Source organism: Aquila chrysaetos, chromosome 1 (assembly GCF_900496995.4).
Source record: "Aquila chrysaetos chrysaetos chromosome 1, bAquChr1.4, whole genome shotgun sequence".
Classification (NCBI taxonomy): Eukaryota; Metazoa; Chordata; class Aves; order Accipitriformes; family Accipitridae; genus Aquila; species Aquila chrysaetos.
In genome coordinates, this window is record NC_044004.1 from 46,936,149 (window position 1) to 46,953,802 (window position 17,654).

The window sequence follows — 17,654 nt, forward strand, 5'->3', positions numbered from 1 at the left end:
AAGCAATGTAGAGAAAATGCAATGCAAAAAAAGGGGGGGGGGAGGTGGTGATCCACAGGAAAAAAACAAACTGAACAAACAGATGGCCTCATGTTGTCAGAAAGACATAGAACCTGGAAATATTTACCTAAATTACTTCCACTGCGACAGGTTCCCAAAGCATTCTGATTCGAGCTCAGCTTTCCCAGGCTGGGATCTTGGTTGATGTATTCAAAGCTATCTTGTAAGCTAAAAAGGGCAAAAAGGCCAATATTCCTTAAGAATGTAATCAATAAGCATTAATATTAGCTTGAGAATTAGGCTCATTTTATGAAAAAAAGAAGGCTCAGGATTAACTTTACAGTCTAACTCAAGGACCAGTAGGTTTTCTGAAGCTGTAAGGAAACAGGCATTTATTTTCTATATAGGCTCCTTCTTTGAATTATTGTAAGTTTCTGTATGTCACATTTGGGATTCAGTTTATTCACATTTGCGCATTTTTGGGACAAGTTAAAAGGGAACAGATGAGAAATAGTCTATCTTCTGTCATTGTTGAAGGAAACAAAAGTGGGGTACAGAGACACAAAGCTTTCTCAACACACACCTCTTTTTCACCCTTCTGGTGGCAGCAGGAAGACAGAGGCTTTGGTTGTCCAAAGCACCTAACCTCTGAAGTTAATTGCATGCGCTAGACAAATTAAGAAACAGAAACTGGGAGGGATTTTACTTTTTAAACTTGGATGGCCTGGCTGGGATCTATCAAGAGAATCCTTCTCCACAGCTGCCATTTCCGATTTTCTACTAGACTTTTCCACTTCAGCTAAGTCAAATTTAGAAGTAGTGACAGAAGGACTACAAAAGGAGAAAGAAGAAAAGACAACTGCATTGGATATGGAAGAAAAAAATAAAAACAAGGTTCTTACTTATTGTTACTTCCACTGAAGCTTCCCACCCTGGCTGAGAAGACTTTACTTATCATCAGCTGTGGGGGAGAGCTGAAAGGATAAACAGTCATTTCAGTGAGTCATCAGTTCCAAGCGCCTGACAAGAGAGTGCATCAAAGAAAAGGACACTCACCGTATATAGTGAATTTTCAAGGTGGAGCCTTTGTAACTCATTGCCACTGAGCCAAACATCATTTCTCCCAGCATGTTGACATCAGAGGCTGGTCTGGTGTACTACACAGACAAGATGGGAAGAGCAAAGTCAATAATAACTTGGCATACTATTTCAATTTAACATAGTGCCATAGTGCTACATTTTGGATGGAGAATACAAATAAGTTCTGATTTTCCATGTAGACTAAGATCCTGTGTGGTTCTAACACACTGAGTGCATGTACAAGCAAGTACAGCTGGAAGACATACTCTGTTTTACTCACTAGATGGCCATTGTTACCCTTATACCAGGGGACTTCCAAAGGCAAGAAAGAGGAAAAAAGATATACTGTATTTCCAAAGAAATAGCTGTGTCCAGCAACATTCCCATATAATGTAGTGTTTGATGAAACCTGTAGGTGTTCACAGGACTTAAATTCTGTGGTCTGGATCCCCAAGCATTAAACTGTCTTCCTTATTCAAATGACTAAATTCTCTTTCTCTACCTTTATAGAAAGCTTCTTGGAAACATTTTTGATTGGAAAATAATTTGTGAAGACTGTGTTTCTAAGTATAATCAGACCGATTTCTTATTTTGTTTCAAAGACTGATCATCAATAGCAAATACGGAGAGAAGTTTGTTAATTCTGAAGGAAATCACTTACCTTCTAGTTAAATACCATTTTTTTTCTACCTTAATCTATATGTGCTTCAAAATTACATTTTTCTAGATGAAATGTTTATGTTTTCACTGAGAAACAGCCAGAGTACCTAGAAACTAGTTCTCTTAAAAATTTCATGTTACAGTAAGACAGAATAAAGGGACTCTTAATATACCATGTTCAACAGCTTCTTCAGAACTGACCTGAAGCATAGGTAGATATCTTTCAAAACAAGAACAGAGAACGGTATAGTGCTTTTTATGACCTTCACAAATAATAATGCTACTAAATTTCTTTTGTAACTCTTTCAAAGACAAGACCAAGATAGACCAAAAGGTTAAGATGTACCCACATGTTTTACTCTACAGCTCTTTAAAGATAGGGTAGATATCTCAAGGTTCAGATCAAATTGTAATATACTAGAAGTATAACTAGTCATTCAATGCATGTAAGTTAAGGCTTTTATATACAAACTTCTTCAGTAAAATGGATAAACACAAGCAAGAAAAGTAATGAACATTACCTGATACTTCGGTATCTGTTCTTTGATATTTTGCATACAGCTTATTGAGGGACTATGGGAAGAAATATTGTTGTTCCCATTGCTTGCTTGGCAGTTCTTGGCAGAAATCTTTACAGAAGCATCCTCTGCCATTTTCTGTGTCAAAACAGAGCAATATGATGAAAACAATTAAAGCAAATATGAGAAGTCCCATCTGTAAACATACCATGGCAAGATTTTTCTTAAACTACAGGTAAGCAACAGCAATAAAAGATACTCTTATTTGGTTCAGAAAATATGTATAAATCCAAAAGATTTTTAAAAAAGGCCATCAGAGAAAGTGCAAAACTACTCGCAGATTTATAGTCAGACAAGATTTCATAGTATCACACACAGTCAGAGTAATTAGTCAAAGTTCCACTGGAAGATCATTCCCAATTGTCATGAATTGCTCTGTGTAACATTTGCCAAAGTTTATGTAAACAAAATCTCAGCTTATAGGTTGCTTACAAACCAATTTTTGTAATCATTTGCACAATTAATCACTCAAATTGCACAAAACTTTTGCTCCCCAACTGAGCAACAGATTTCTTAAACAGAAGAACAGCCACCAAAAAAAGGGGTGAATAAATGCATCATTTAGTAGAATTATCGGGTCATAAAATCTATTTGTTAAACCTGTAAAGGAGTTGTGTTAAAAAAAAAAAAAGGGCAAGTAAATAAATGCTTAAATACAGATGACCATTTAATTCAAAGTTTACTCTCAAGTCACTGTTTTAACATCATCTTAGAACTGATCAGAAAGGTGCAAAGGAAGTCTTGGAAAGATACCGATTACATTAATGTTATTCGTATATGTTTCATAAGACAAGCTGCATTTAATTAATTGGGATTTGCTTAATAGTTTTCTTGAACAAAACCCAATGAGTTTCTTGTTTTAACGGCTGCCTTTTTTTTTTTTTCCCAATTTGAATGTCCATTAGATGTCAGTTAAAAGGGCCACATTATTTCAAACATACTTCTCACATGCACTTGAAAGGATTTGTATGAAGGGAGCAAAACTGTAACTTTGCAGCAATGAAAACTACTTAGAAAGTCTAAAGAAAGCGTATCTCACACTCTTAAAATTTTATATATTTAAGAAATTCAAAATCCCTTAATGAACCTATATTTAATGTGTATTAATGTAAACATTCAATCATTTGGCACACATCAGAATGAAGTGTATTTTTACAAGTCTTATTTTGCACCAGCATGGTTTACCTCATTGGGAACGTGCATTGGCAGACATCAACTAAATTTTTTTAAAATGTCAACAAGGTACCTGTAGATAGTTTACAGAAAAAGCAAGCAAACAGGCAAAAAGAAATAGTAATAACCTAGATGCTAGTAAAAAGCAGCCATAGCCAAATTTAAATCACACATTTTGGGCTTGGCAAGACAAGAAAGGAAGGATAACAGGAAATCAAATGGAAATAAAAGTAGAAGCCAATATTCCACACGACTTATTTTTAAGATGAACACTTTGAATACTACAGTGCAGTAACTGTAGTAAGTTTTAGAATACTCAAGTCCCGATGACAAAATGATGAAATGGGCAAAAGATGCAGAAGAAGAGGAAGAGCAGGCCAAGAAGAGCAGAGTAGATGATCTGTCATTTTTTAAAAGTCAAATCTAAACTACAGTGATAGCACAGCTCCTTTACTGATTTAAAAATAAGCCTACTAGCATGTTAAAAAAACAGTAAAATCCTGGACTTTATATTTTATCCTATATTTGCACTCCTTTTGTGCAGTTTCTCCTGGCATAGTATTTGTGCTATTGCTTATCTAATCCCAATGTGACTGTCATTAGGGGTTTAGAAATGCACCAGTGCCAGTAGTCATGTGTTGAAATGAGCTATTGACAAAAAATGCCTAATAAAAGTGGTCTGATATATGCCATCTGCAGAAAAGAACTAGAGATTAGATTAAGAACACTGAAAAGAAATGCAGTATATTAAAAAAAAAAAATGTTTAAATGGTATACAGACCTGCTAGCTCCTGCAGATAAGTTTATTGCATGCTTTAAAGACAAACAATGTATTTGAACGTTCAATGTGAATAAGCTTTACTGTATTTCAGGAAAATGGATAAATACACAGTATAAACACACATATACGCTTTCATGACTTTAGTTTAAACAGAACTGAGCTTGAGAGCAATTCTGCCTTAACTTTAAATGAATCAAGTTTTAGGCTCACTGCTTGATAACATACCAAACAAATGACGAAACATTCAAGATCACTTTTAACATCTGTGTTTGCATGCCATTCAAAGTGCTTTGGCTGTTTTAAAAGGTACCTAAATTAGTGTCTGGCCACAAAACAGATTATAGCCTGTATCATGTGTTATGAGGGAGGTTCTAAGCTGTTTTATGACAGTGTTGCATAGAGTTTCTGACAGGACATTTTGTAGTTAACTTTTAGTTTAAAGTATTCAAGCAAGTGGAATAATTTGAGTATTTAAATGAAGCCAGAAATACAGTTCTTCCTCACATGCTGGGTGTTTTAAACCAACTTTAAGACACAAAGTAATGACCTTGAGGGGGGAGCAAGATTAACTGACCAATCTGACCCATTTACCCTCTTAAGTAGATGATCAGTCATCAGCTGATGATGCTCATCAGTCTTACTGATTTGACACAATGGCATATTTGCAGTGTGACCAAAATAGAGATTGCTGGTTTTTAAGCATCTTCCTATGTAATTTCTACAAGTCACAAATATTTGTATATAGCTAGTGATTCTACAATAAGCCATGCTAGTCTGACAGGCTGAAGCTGCTGGTTGTAACAAAGGCTTCAAAACAAACAAAAATTTGAAATAATTCAATGTAGAAGAGAAACACAGAGCTAGTTAAAAAAAAAAAAAAAAAAAAACCAACCAAAAAAACCCACAAAACCACAAAACCAAAACCAAAAAAACTCCAAACCGAAATGACCACAAAACAGAAGCTACTATTGTTTTACTTGTCTTAAAATCACCCAAGTTTTCTGGAAGTATTATTCCACAATTTGTGTGCCTGGAGAGCAGCACAAAGAATTTGCATCTTGACAGCACCTACTTTTGCTTCTATGTGTGTCACCAAAACTTATGTGGCCATATATTGCCATGTGTCAGTCTTACACATTACAGCATGTTAGCAAAAGTGGAGTTGTTTTAATTCACATAAAGCCAACAACTTTACTAATCCAAACACCAAAGGAAGACAAGCACATTTAGAGACATGCTAGACATCACTGGAACAATGGGACAGCACAACCAGGGCTAACAACAAAAAGCAAACCCAGTCGACATTAAAAAAGCTAAGGAAACACTCAGTTTAAAGGGTTATATATAGATTGCTTTGCTTGAAAGCAAATCAGGTCTAAGCTGTTAAGTTTCAATACCATATTTATATTAAAAATACCAGATACCAGATATGTGTTCGTAGGCTTTTTAGAATCTAACACACTCTTGTTGCAGCTATCACAGAATCAAGTGAAAAATCACAAGTAAGATTGAGAAGTTGACACTGTCATATGGTAATTCCTGCTTTTGCAAAGGGAAACAAAAGAGCAGTAGGACAAAAGCAAAATTAGCATTTCATACCTGAACCACAGCTTCATCAATTTTGCGGACTGCTTTGGAATCAAATAAGACCTGTCTGCCTCTCCTTTCACAGTCTTGGTAAACTATCAGGCGGATTTCATTCAAGTCAAACTCTGAAGAGGACCAGCTGCAGATTATAAACACAAGATGTTAAAATAGTGTGCTTACTTTGCAAGCTTACTTAAGTGAAGAAACAGGTATTTGGCAAACACATCTTTTACTCAGCATTTACAAGAAACAGGCTTGAATCACAGAACTCTGACCAAAAAGGAACTCAAAGGAGCATCTAAGCCCAGTGTCACTGATACACAGGCAGGCACAGCCAGACCAATTTTCATCTAACCTTTCTTCAAAATTTTCCAGAAAGGGAATGCAAAACTTTGTCTCAGCAATCTGCTCCAGGGCTTAACTTCTCTTAAATTTACTCTCTTCTCTGTACAGAGTCTGGATCATCCTAATTGCAAGATAGGTGTACTATTTTGTGCAATTCTCTCAGTGGCAATAAAGAACAACGGATTACCATTCTCTTTACTACTGCCTTTCACAAGCTCAAGGCTTATACCCTCTCTCACCCTTCTCTCCTCTAAGCACCACAAATCCAATTCCATTTGACCTATTCCTGGCAATATAAGTTACGATTATTCCAAAGTTTAATCCTCGTAACTGAAAGACAAGGTTTATGTTGATCCATTATTTTTCCCCTTTCTTTTCCGAGATGTTTGAGGGTTTACAGAGCAATTGTAGATTACCAAGACTTGATCTCTCACTATGATGAAACTCATTTAGTAGATGAAACCAAGATACCACTGAGATTCAATCTGAAGCAAAAAACTCTCAAGCCAGAATCTTCCCGTTCCTCAGAGATACACCATGGCACATGACTTGCCTCCTTGCACTACCGCAAGAGGCTAAGGAGCACAACTGATCACGGCTGCGATGGCAAGAGACTATTTCCCAATTCCAAAGGGAGTCAGTCTGCACGTCAGAACATGGAGGTTTGCTTGGCCTCCGGTTCAACTTATGCAGCTGACAGGATGGAACTAATGGAAAAAACCTACTACTGCATATAGCAGTGCCACACAACACTGGTGCTCAGTCATATTGCCTCATCCCTGACCTGGATGGACCACATCTAGGGGGTAAGAGTACAACTGTTATTAATAGTTGTTGGTTTAACAAATTGCATAACAGTCAAGGCCACACTGATCTCCCACCCGAAAGGATGTTTCATACAGGACTTTTTCCAAACTCTGCCCTACAGAGAAGGACAGTATAGAATTGAAGGAAGAGCACAAAAACTCTATAGAGCTGAAAGACAAGAATTTCTGAAGCTATTTCTTTTATTCCATGCTCTGTTAATAGCCATAAATCAATAGTGAGTTAAACACCATCAACTCCTGCTAGAGTCAGTAAGGTAACCATGGGCAACTGCTTTAGGAGCACACTCAGAGACTTGCAAATTTAAAATCATTATAAAGCCAGCTTAATTTCTTCTTTGTGCTTCATCTTGCATTTCAGGGATCAACTCCCCTTTCCATGTAGCTAGAAAGAAAAATAAGCCTAAATAAGCACCTTTTTCAAAGCTGAAAGACCTCATCAGTCTGGAAGGTTTTATTCTATTTTTAAATACGTTGGGACAGAATAAGCCAGATACTTATCTCCACTGTAAGGTACCCTGATACAAGTATACTCCATGTACGTAATATACAAGGGTCCAGTACACATCAAAGCCAGATCACAGAACGATGCTAAAGGCTGTTTTGCCATCAACAGTGAGGAAACTTGTTGATATGTTTGTAACATGTTGCCTCCAAAATGCTAGGAGTGCCAGGCAGATTTCTTTTCAAGTCTTCCCTTTCAAAGGGAGTCACAGCATTAAGTTAACCTGCATGAGATCAGACCTGATACCATTGTTGATAGTTGCCCAACAAAGATCCTACACACCTCACATATACAGAGAGCTTCAACTACACCATCTGTTTTAAAAGTCTGTTACTAGTTTCCCAGCCCACTGCCTATGCAATGCTATTACAAAATCCAGTTATACAGAATGTGAGAAGTCAGGGCCATCAATAGACTTCATTCTAGTCTGCTGCATGAATCTGATATTCTTCAGTACCAGATAACTCTGATACCTCTTCAGTTATACAGCTACCTATTTACTTACACACTTTCTACAACAGACAATACCTGAAGTAACTATGCTGCGTTCTTAAAAAGGCCACAGGTCTTCCCTCCTTTAAACAACAAAGAAAAGGTACATCTCTATGGCCTTAATTTAAATTGTATGCAAGTGCAAAGCCTTATTTATCTCCAGGACTGGCACAGCAGGATCTGTAGTTCAGACCACAGGACTGCAAGTCTAAACTGAGAAAGATTCGTTGCAGGCACAGATTGAGCCAATCCAGCTCTGCATCAGCCCACCGATGCTAAAAGCATGCTCAATACTTATGTTCCATGAATTTAGTTTTCCTTATGAACAGGTGAACTCCCACATTCTGCACTAAAGCAAACTATATGTTGCTTGTGTGGTGCCAACTTCTGTATGAGACGTGAACTGGGTTTTATAACAAATGCTGAAGTAGAAGCCAATTTAACAGCCTGCTGAGGTGCCTTTTCCACACAGCATGCTAGAATTAGAGATTGCTGCAGTCTTTCTGAACTTCAAACAGATTCTAATATCAGACAGCAACAAGCTAAGAAGTTACATAAAATCTATCATACAGAGCTTTATGTGACTAATAGACCAAATCTAGAGAAGTGACTTCAGATAATGCTTCTTGGAGTACTAACCAAATACCAAACTTATGTTCTAATGAAGTCTTTGCTTTCAGGCTTTGAATTACCCAAAACACAGATGCAGTTCCTGCAGCAGTCCTACCTGTTACAGAAGAGATCCATCCTACTAAAATCTCATTTGATAAGATCAAGTATATCTATAGGCAGGTTATACAGGCATATAAACCCATAGTCTCATTACTTCCACGTGGAATCTAGCACCAGGCCCAAGACTAGTCAGATGACCAGGATGTTTTTCCCCATCACAAAAGCTGATGAGCAGACTGCTTACAGTACTTCCAACCTTTATTGTTCAAGCTAGCTTATATAACATACAGCCACCAAAACAGGGACAGTGGGAGTATTCAATCATCTCCTAAAAAGCAGTGTGTTGAAGAATACAGACAGTACAACGGCTCATTGGTCAGCTCCAGTTTCATATGCGTAAAAACCCAAACCCCAAACCGTTACTTGTCTCTGTATCAGCTTCTTGCTTATTTAGCAATGCTGAAAGGCATGTGCTTCTTTTTTCTTCACATACAGTTTTTGAAAAAGAGTTAAGATTCTCTTGCACAAAATATCAGTTCATGAAAAAAACCCACGACATATCTGCACTGTATAGCTTAACATTCCTTTAGATGTTAGAAAGTAATAGCTTAAGGGTTTGAGTAAGAAGAAAAAACCTTTCACTTTTCAATCAGTTGTTTCTAAAAAGTAAGACCAAAATATCTGAAATAGGCAACAGAAATATTTTAGTCTGTTTTTTCCTAAGGAAAAAAGGCTCCTGTGCTCACAGGCAACCTATATGCATACAGGTTCACCTTGCCCAATTATTTGTTAATTCACTAATCAATTTCAACCACCAAGTTTGACGAAGGGATATGTATTTCTATCCTCCAAAAATAAATAGTGAAGGAGATAACAGACCCTTTCCCCTCTCCCCCCAAGCCCACAATATGAACTAATGTTAACTTTAAGGCAACAAAAAGATCCTCACGATGCATATGTGGGAGATAGAGGATGGGGAAAAAGAAGATTCTGAAATTGTTATGTGAAAAGCTTGCACCAGAATTTGCATATTATTAGATTGAATTTTCTATTTTTCATTGACAATTCTGTAATGAAATTATTAATTCTTCCACTTTCGGACTGGAAAGCAAACCCTCAACATGCTTACAAAAAGCTCCTTATTTTCCAGCTGCACCACATTATGAGATTCTAACAGTCTACTCCATGTCCAGTTATAACAAATATCAATGTTTATTCATATCAGAAGTGTCCTTTTAGCACTTCACCACCACCCCCAACACTCTCCTACTTCATGTCTCAAGACTCAGTTGTTTTCCTTATAGTCATTTGGTAAAAATCTAAACTCTAAACTGGCACACTGTTGATCATTTCTTTTTCCTGTTTCTGCCTAAAACAGCTTACCCAACCATACGTAAGTACTGAAGGAAGCTATGTGAGTTATATAATATGAGTAGTTTTGCACATGTACCTACTGCTGAAAGTGTTACTTCTGATAACAAAACTACATAGGCCCCAGAGTAAGCTTCGTATTTCTTATGAAAGTTTAGCAAGAATAAATGTGCTACAATCAATGCTTCTGGACAACAACTGTTGCTTCTTTCAGTAAGCTTAAAAAAAGCCTTCAAAAATAAATTTTGCTAAACACTAACTGAAACATCATTTGCCTTAGGCCTGTTTACATAAAAATTTTCTCCTTCTGCTTATACAATAAAGATCTTACATATTCAATTCCTGTTTAAGAAGTACTTAATAAACAGAATGATAAAAGATCTGTGCTGAAGGAGTACATATTGCTAAATGACTTATAAAACAAATGTTACAAATAAAATGAATAAAATTATAGTAGGGGTTTTTTCAGCCACCTGAGTGTCAATGTACTGCAAAATGACAAAACAGGCTTCTGAAGAGACTGACAGCTAACTGAAATGTTTCACTTTGGCTTAAAAACAATGCATTATGCCAGGTCCTGCATATTCTTAAAAATTAGCTGAATTAATTAAATTAATATGAGCTTGTGCAGGTGTTCATATTTCAGGTTAAATGTGGTTATTTTGACCAAACGTAATGTTTTCTTATTTAACCACAAAAAAATAAAAGCCCCACATATCATTTCTCCCTTCTCTTTTTGGAACTACATGACCCTTCTTATTACTCATGTCTGCTCTGGTAATTGCTGGACCCTTCTGTAAACTAAGTGAATTCTCTGCAGCAGCAGAAGTCTATCCCTGCACATGAAAGCAGATCAGAAACGTAGATGGAAAAAGGAAGTAAGAACTGGAAGGCAATGGAATCTCCACCTCTTGGTGGCAGCATGAGTTATACTAATTCACTTAATCCATGGAGGTATATACCTTTAGGAAAGGGCACAAAGAAAATGTTCCCAATACATTCCAAACAAGTATCGAGGCTAGTTAGAAAGTTAATTGAATTTTCTTGTTTCCAAGTCAGTTTTCTGCCTGCTTAGTGAGCTGAACTGACTCCCTAAGGGGAGCCAGTTCCCAAAGGATTTGGAAAGGCCAAGGCCAGCACGGGGGAAAAAGGACAAGAGCATGATGTCAGAAAGCAAAGGAAGAAGAGGCAATGTGATTTCTCCCTTCAGCATCAGCAGTCTGTTTGAACAGCCTAGCTTATCTAGCCTCACTATCAGACTGGATCTTTCCTGCATGTGGAAGATGCTAGGACTAATAAACATCATCTTGAAGTCAAAATAAATAAATAATAATTAAAAAAAAAATATCAAGCTTTCTACTTTCATACAACAGGAAAACCAGGTCTACTAAAGATATTAAAACACATGGAATTTTTTTTTTTTTTTTGAAAGGAAGCCACAAGTTTGGAACAGGTTACAGATATCCTGGTAAGTTTTCTGCCCAGATTCCCTATTAAGCTTAAGTTTGCTTTATTTTCTCTTAAATTGGCATATAAGTTACTTTCCTTTGGCTTGTTCAACATTCCTCCCATTACAGATACGAGACATGGAAGCAAGAAGATGTCTTTTACTTAGGGGAAAGCAGACTCGTTTGTTTCTGGAAAAAAGTCACAAAAAGTTGCCTCATTCTGCCCCAGATCAGTATTTTCAGCTAATATAGATCTCCAAATCCTGATCTTTACAAAGAAAGCTTTTGGTTCACCTTTATAATAATCAGCATGCATGCATGCAATAACTGAAGAGTGACCTATTAATTTATATTCAAAAACTGCTTCAGCTGACCTTAAAATATTTTTTAAAGTGACTAACCACTCACTACTTCAGTGCAACTTCTATAGGCTAGGGAAATAAAAAGGCTGAAACATATCTATATACCTATCTATCTATATTTTTCTGCTTCTTAGATCAGCAATCCTGAATGTAGAATATTACTTTGGAAGAAAGCTGCCCTGAACCATATTTTCAACACAGTTACGTAGCAGTAGCGACTCAGACATCGGAGACATGCTGGCACACATCTGAAAAAGACACTACAAAAGTCAAAGAAACACTCTTCATACTCCAGATTACTTTGATGTAATGCTTGATCTAAAGGTCATTTACAAGTTAAAGCAGAGGGTTCCCCTCTCCATTCTTCCCCCACTTCATAGCTTTCTCTCCTGTCTGCTCTGCACACTGTTACTACTTGACCCACTAACACAGGACATGGCAAAAAAAATAAAAGAGAGGAAACTAATTAGAAAACTAGAAAGAGAAGGTAAGATTATTTAATCTTAACTGAAAAGAAAGGCAATTATCCTTCATGCCTCAGTTTGCATATACATAAATCTTACACATCAGAGTCAAGAATGTAGATTCATTTTCAAACAACAGGGAAGACTTTCTGGAGTACCAGTCACCATCATCAGCAAGAATAAGCTTCTAATAGAACTTTTCCAATTATTTACAAAATAGCCTTTAAGGCACATCATTACAAATCTAATATCAACTAAAAATGTCCATTCTCCGTCAAAAATCATATATATCAAAAAAAGTTACACGCATACCTGTTTTGCAGCAGTCTAGCCACTTTGTTCACACAGCTGACACTTTGGTCTCTCAAAGATTTTCTAATCCTTTCATCCAATTTGGTACAAGAGAGATTATTTCCAAGTGGTATATCATTGTTGTTTCTTGCTCTTTCTATTTGTCCCCCTGTGCCATTTGTAGCTTTTGGTGTACCCCCACACATTTTCTTTTGCTACAAATCCTCCCTCAAAGAAACTAAATAGCCGCTGAAGAGATAGAGCCTCAAGCGGATTTCTTTACTATAGATCAACCATTAACGATGGTAATTTACCATCAGCTTTCTTCCCTATACAGCAACACTCTCCACTGAATTTCCTGTTAGGAAAAAAAAAGGCAAAGAGATCTTCATATATTCTATAAGCCATTAATGCAGAAAGACAGCTGTAGCTAATGTACTGCTGCAATTATTCCAGACAGAGGAGTAGACATGACTTTCAAGTTTCAGAAGCCATCGTAGACTTGCTCTTGCTGCTGTTAAGAGTTTTTCCTACCAAGCCTGGCACAAAGCTGTAGCAGATACAACAGCTAATATTGACTTTAGCTATGTTTGTTTCCTGGTATGTGATTAGGTAGCCGGCAATTATGTAGTCACAAGACTGAACCATATGGCCTCTTAAAAAAAAAAAAAAAAAAAGCATAGTTGCTTTTGCAGTGACTCGCCCTTAGTTGCAAGGTTGTTCTAACACTGGCTACAACACCCTGTTAATGGCTCTCATGTGAGCAAGTGTCATCTGACAACCCCTAGCAACCTCATATAGCTTAGGAGCAAATAAGAATCTGTCATCATTGCCATATGGTTATCAGTTTAAAATAATGACCAACACCAAGAAACACACTAAATACGCTGCACTGTAATGCTTTTACTTTTAAGGACAAATAGTATTTACACTTGGCTAAGAATCTGAAACTACTATTTTGAAAAGCTTTCTTAAAAAAGTAGAAGGGAAAACAGCAACCAAAAAAGTTTGTTACAGACATCAAGTTGGTTGATGAGAATTTATAGTCATGTGCCTATTAAAACAATTTAATGGAAATACTGATGACAATAATATCTAATAAAATATTTCTAACCAAGAAAATTTAAGTTTTTAAACAGAACAAAGGAACCTTATGTTTTGTTCAGGCTCAGGTAATTCTACTGCAGAACAAAGTCCTTTTCTCTACCTCTGCTTTAAAAAAAAAGTTAGCCATACATGTCTGCTCATAATTCACACCTTACATAGCTCCCCCCCAACAGTAAAATTTTAGACTTTTTATAAGATGAGAGCCATAGTGCTATTTCTCTTCCAGATTAAAAAGGGAAAATAACTTTGCTAATGGTCACCCAGAAACACAGCAGTAGAGTTAGAAAACACAGTAAGATTTCAAAACCTAGGGCTACGTGCTACCTGCTAAATAGCACAGCACCCTTCTTAAAAGGATTTTGTAATCTCAGTAAACCCCAACCTCTAAACACCGGACAAAAGTCAAGTAGAAAACTAGAGCAAGGTTAGATTGAACAGCTTGCTCAGTTGCAGAGAGAAGCCTATAGCAATAAAAAAAAAAAAGCTCAGTTTCAATTCCCATAGTGAGAAGTACTAAATCACAATCATTCCTCCTCCCAAGTGAGGGGAAACAAGTGAAAAGTTTTGGCCTGTTCTCAAGTTATTCAAACCATCTGTGAGAGAGTGACTCCTAGCCCTCACCTCATTGAGGAGGACTACTTTAAACATCAGTGTTCCTAGTCACCCTTGAGGTGCGAATTAAACAAGCAACTGATGGCCAGGTTCTCACACTTAGACTAAGATCAGCAACTGACAGCCTTCACTTCTGTCCTATCTTTTCCCCAAACAAAAACTGAAACAAAATTCAGAAACATTCAGTTAAATGACTGCAATATTGGATTCACATCAGAGACTGGAACTAGGAATTCCTGTAAGCTCACTAAATAGATGTGCTTCACAACACTACCTCATCTGTAGATGAAGTCATCTGTAGAATACTATAAATCCCCAAATACCTGGGGAATTACCACCAAAAATCCACAGAATAGTTTCTGAACAAAAATAAAATACTGCAAACCCACACATGGAAAACACCCTGAGTCCAAGGAGCAGATAATACAGAAAACAGAAGAAAGTGCCCTGCTTTCCAGATATAATCCTCTTGGAAGCACAGTTTAATCACTCTTTTTCTAGGCTATGTGACAGCATGTCACCTGCTCTGTTTGTAGGTCATTTCCTGTCCTTCATCTCCACTGTAAGACAATTGCCTAAATAATTTCAACTCAAGGTAATACTTTAGCAAGAAAATTTGGGGTGGGGGAAAGAGGAAATATATATGATAGACTTATCTACTTAAGAATAATTTTCTGTGTAAGTTACAGCTGTTCACTAAAACTTAAGCACTGTTTTCAAATCTAACAGAATATTTGCAGAGGCCCCTGTAAAATTTATTTTCTGAACAGCTTCTAGAAGCAGGCTAGAGGAACATAGGAAAACAGAAAGTTTGAATCAAATCATACCTGCTGTTTCAGTAAGCATTTGTTTTTGCAAAACATACACTTAGCAAAATTGATACACAAAAAATGCTTGCGACCCAGACATTCAGGATGAATGCCAAAACACATGTTTAAAGGTGAAGTGGAATCTATTTTGGATTGCTTAATGATGAATTTCCCTCTTTTAGCCTGTTGACTAGCTGATGTAGAAGATGTAGGTTCCCTTCCTCCCTCACAATTTGAAGTATTTACCCTGCATTGCTCCTCCTCTTTTTAAAACCTTGGATATGGAAAAGTTGTGCTGATGCCACACATTCTTTTTCCACAATGATTTAAAGTAGTCCTAATATGGTGAAGCACTATTAACCTCAGATGAACCACCTTGTTCAAGCATGATACATAGTTACTAGTTTCACACAAGTTAGGCGGGATACATTGCCGATTAGTCATGCAACAAGTAAAGGAACATGTTATTTGCAGCACTTCTCTCTCTAAGATTTTCCTGTAGAAAAAAGTTCTGGTGGAGAAAAATAAAGTCCTTGATCTCAGATCACTGTACAGAAAGGTTACTTTTTTTTTTTTTTTTAAGATAATTCTATATGCTACTGTATGAAAAGCAAAACAACATTGGATATATTTGTTCATTGAAAAGTTAGAATTCCATATTAGGGAAGGAGAATATACTGGGTTTTTGCAAGGTTGGAAGCATTTTTCATCATCTTTGTTGCTAGAAAGCAATACCATCACACACATGCACAAAAAATGACCACAAAAACCACACACACCTGATAGAGGCTAACAAACAGATCTATACAAGTTAAAGTCACCATAAATTGCACACATCAGCTGTCCACAAACATCAAGAACAGCTATTAAACCAGTATTTCACAACTCAGCCAACTTTCATGAAAGTTTGGATTCACTGTTCATTGGCTTATCTACAAGTCAGAAGTTTAGGAGCTAGGTTTCATACAGTGTCTCAGTGATAATGTAAAAAAACCAAAACAAACAAACAAAAAAAACCCAACACAAACCCAAAACGCTAACCAAACAAAAAAACCAACAAGAACAACGTGTTTGAAGTAGTACCATAAGCAGCACAGAGACGATGCTCTCAGTTGCTAGCCCCAGAAAAGGAATTCCTCATTAGCAAAAAGAAGAGCTCAAGACTTGTAATTGCACAAAAACGTGCATTACTTGATTGTGTTCTACCGTTAAGAAAAGTGTATTTATTTTTGTTAAACCAGGACGTTAAACAAAGAAAGGTAAAGTATGCAATAAGGTTAGCACCCTAGAACCATCACGTAGTCCTTTCCTCAGCACAGCCAGCCTTGCTTAGTCTTAATCAACTTTCCCCGTTCCCTCCCACTCCCCTCCCCAACCCCCACAGCTTCTAACAGCTAGGAGAGGTCACTTGATCTAAATTAAGTCAAATACTTTGCAGAAGTTGTTTCACAGTAATAATCTTTATCATTTCAAAGAACTGAAGGTTTACTTGTTAATTTAACACTCTTTAGAGTTTGTTTGGGGTTTGGTTTTTTTTCCCTGTTTATCTTTTTCAAAGACACCCCCAGGAACCAACTTCCAGCTTTCACTGGAGCCAAACTGGTTTAGCCGAACGGCAGCAGCCGGATGGGAGCAAGCGGAGCTCGGTCCAGCATCTCCGCGGAGCGCAGGCCACCCGGCCGGCCGGGCCACCCCACCTCCTCGGGCACGCAGCGCCGGGTCTCAGCTCATGCATCATTCCCGTGTCACTTGTTCCAGCGGCGCCATGTGACTGGGCCAGCGTCCAGGAACACAGCTACTAAATACAGACACTGCCAAGGCACGTCTGAGAACTGCCTCTGCCAGAAAACGGGATGAATAGAAATCTCTCATCCTACCAGCTTTCCTGCCTCTGCCTTTCCCCACCTTCTCTCAAACAGAAGGAAGAACTACACATTGCACATCTGAAGGAGAATTTTGAGCAATAGCGCAAGGCAGAAACTGGTATTTATAACACTGTACCAGCTCTTGTTGCATTTCAACGCTTTATGAAAGTACTGACAGATCTCAGACCTTAATATCTCCTAAGTAAATGAGCAGGCCAGCACAGACATCACCACCACACCTTAGGGGCGGTATCCCGAGGCATGGGTTTGGTTGCCTGCTCTTTCCTGTTCCTTCTCCCTCTTCTATAAAGCCCTACTTTTTTCAAAATTTTTTTTTATTTAATAACAAAAAGTCTGTATGCAGCTTTCAACCCTCTGTTCAAAGGAGTAGTTTTAGAATATGAAAATAAAAAAAACTAAGAAACAATATTATTTATTAGATGTAAGTAAATACATATTAATGCCAACTGATACAGAGATATGAACATTTGATGTTCAATATCCCCCACCTCCTAATTTTTTCTAGTTAGCTGAAAAATACTCCTTTTGCTAAAACACACACAAACAGCTTCACTCAAAGTCACTAAAAACACCCACATATTAACAAAAACAATTTCTGTACAAATTT

General features: G+C 37.2%; 1 protein-coding gene across 6 annotated transcripts in view; it reads right to left on the minus strand.

Moving 5' to 3' along the window:
- The window catches only part of FNIP2 (folliculin interacting protein 2), a 52,214-nt gene that overhangs the window by 23,633 nt on the left and 10,927 nt on the right, over nt 1–17,654 (minus strand). For 3 of the 6 annotated variants that reach the window (XM_030010774.2, XM_030010786.2, XM_030010777.1), the window contains exons 2-6: nt 5,872–5,998; nt 2,262–2,396; nt 1,057–1,157; nt 903–974; nt 128–228 (exon numbers count right to left, since the gene is read on the minus strand). In XM_030010774.2, the coding sequence (XP_029866634.1) occupies nt 128–228; nt 903–974; nt 1,057–1,157; nt 2,262–2,396; nt 5,872–5,998 (536 nt within the window). Of the gene's footprint in view, nt 1–127; nt 229–902; nt 975–1,056; nt 1,158–2,261; nt 2,397–5,871; nt 5,999–6,214; nt 6,354–12,654; nt 13,196–17,654 lie in introns of those variants that run through there. The other 3 variants (XM_030010768.2, XM_030010775.2, XM_030010796.2) reach the window with 3 other exon arrangements.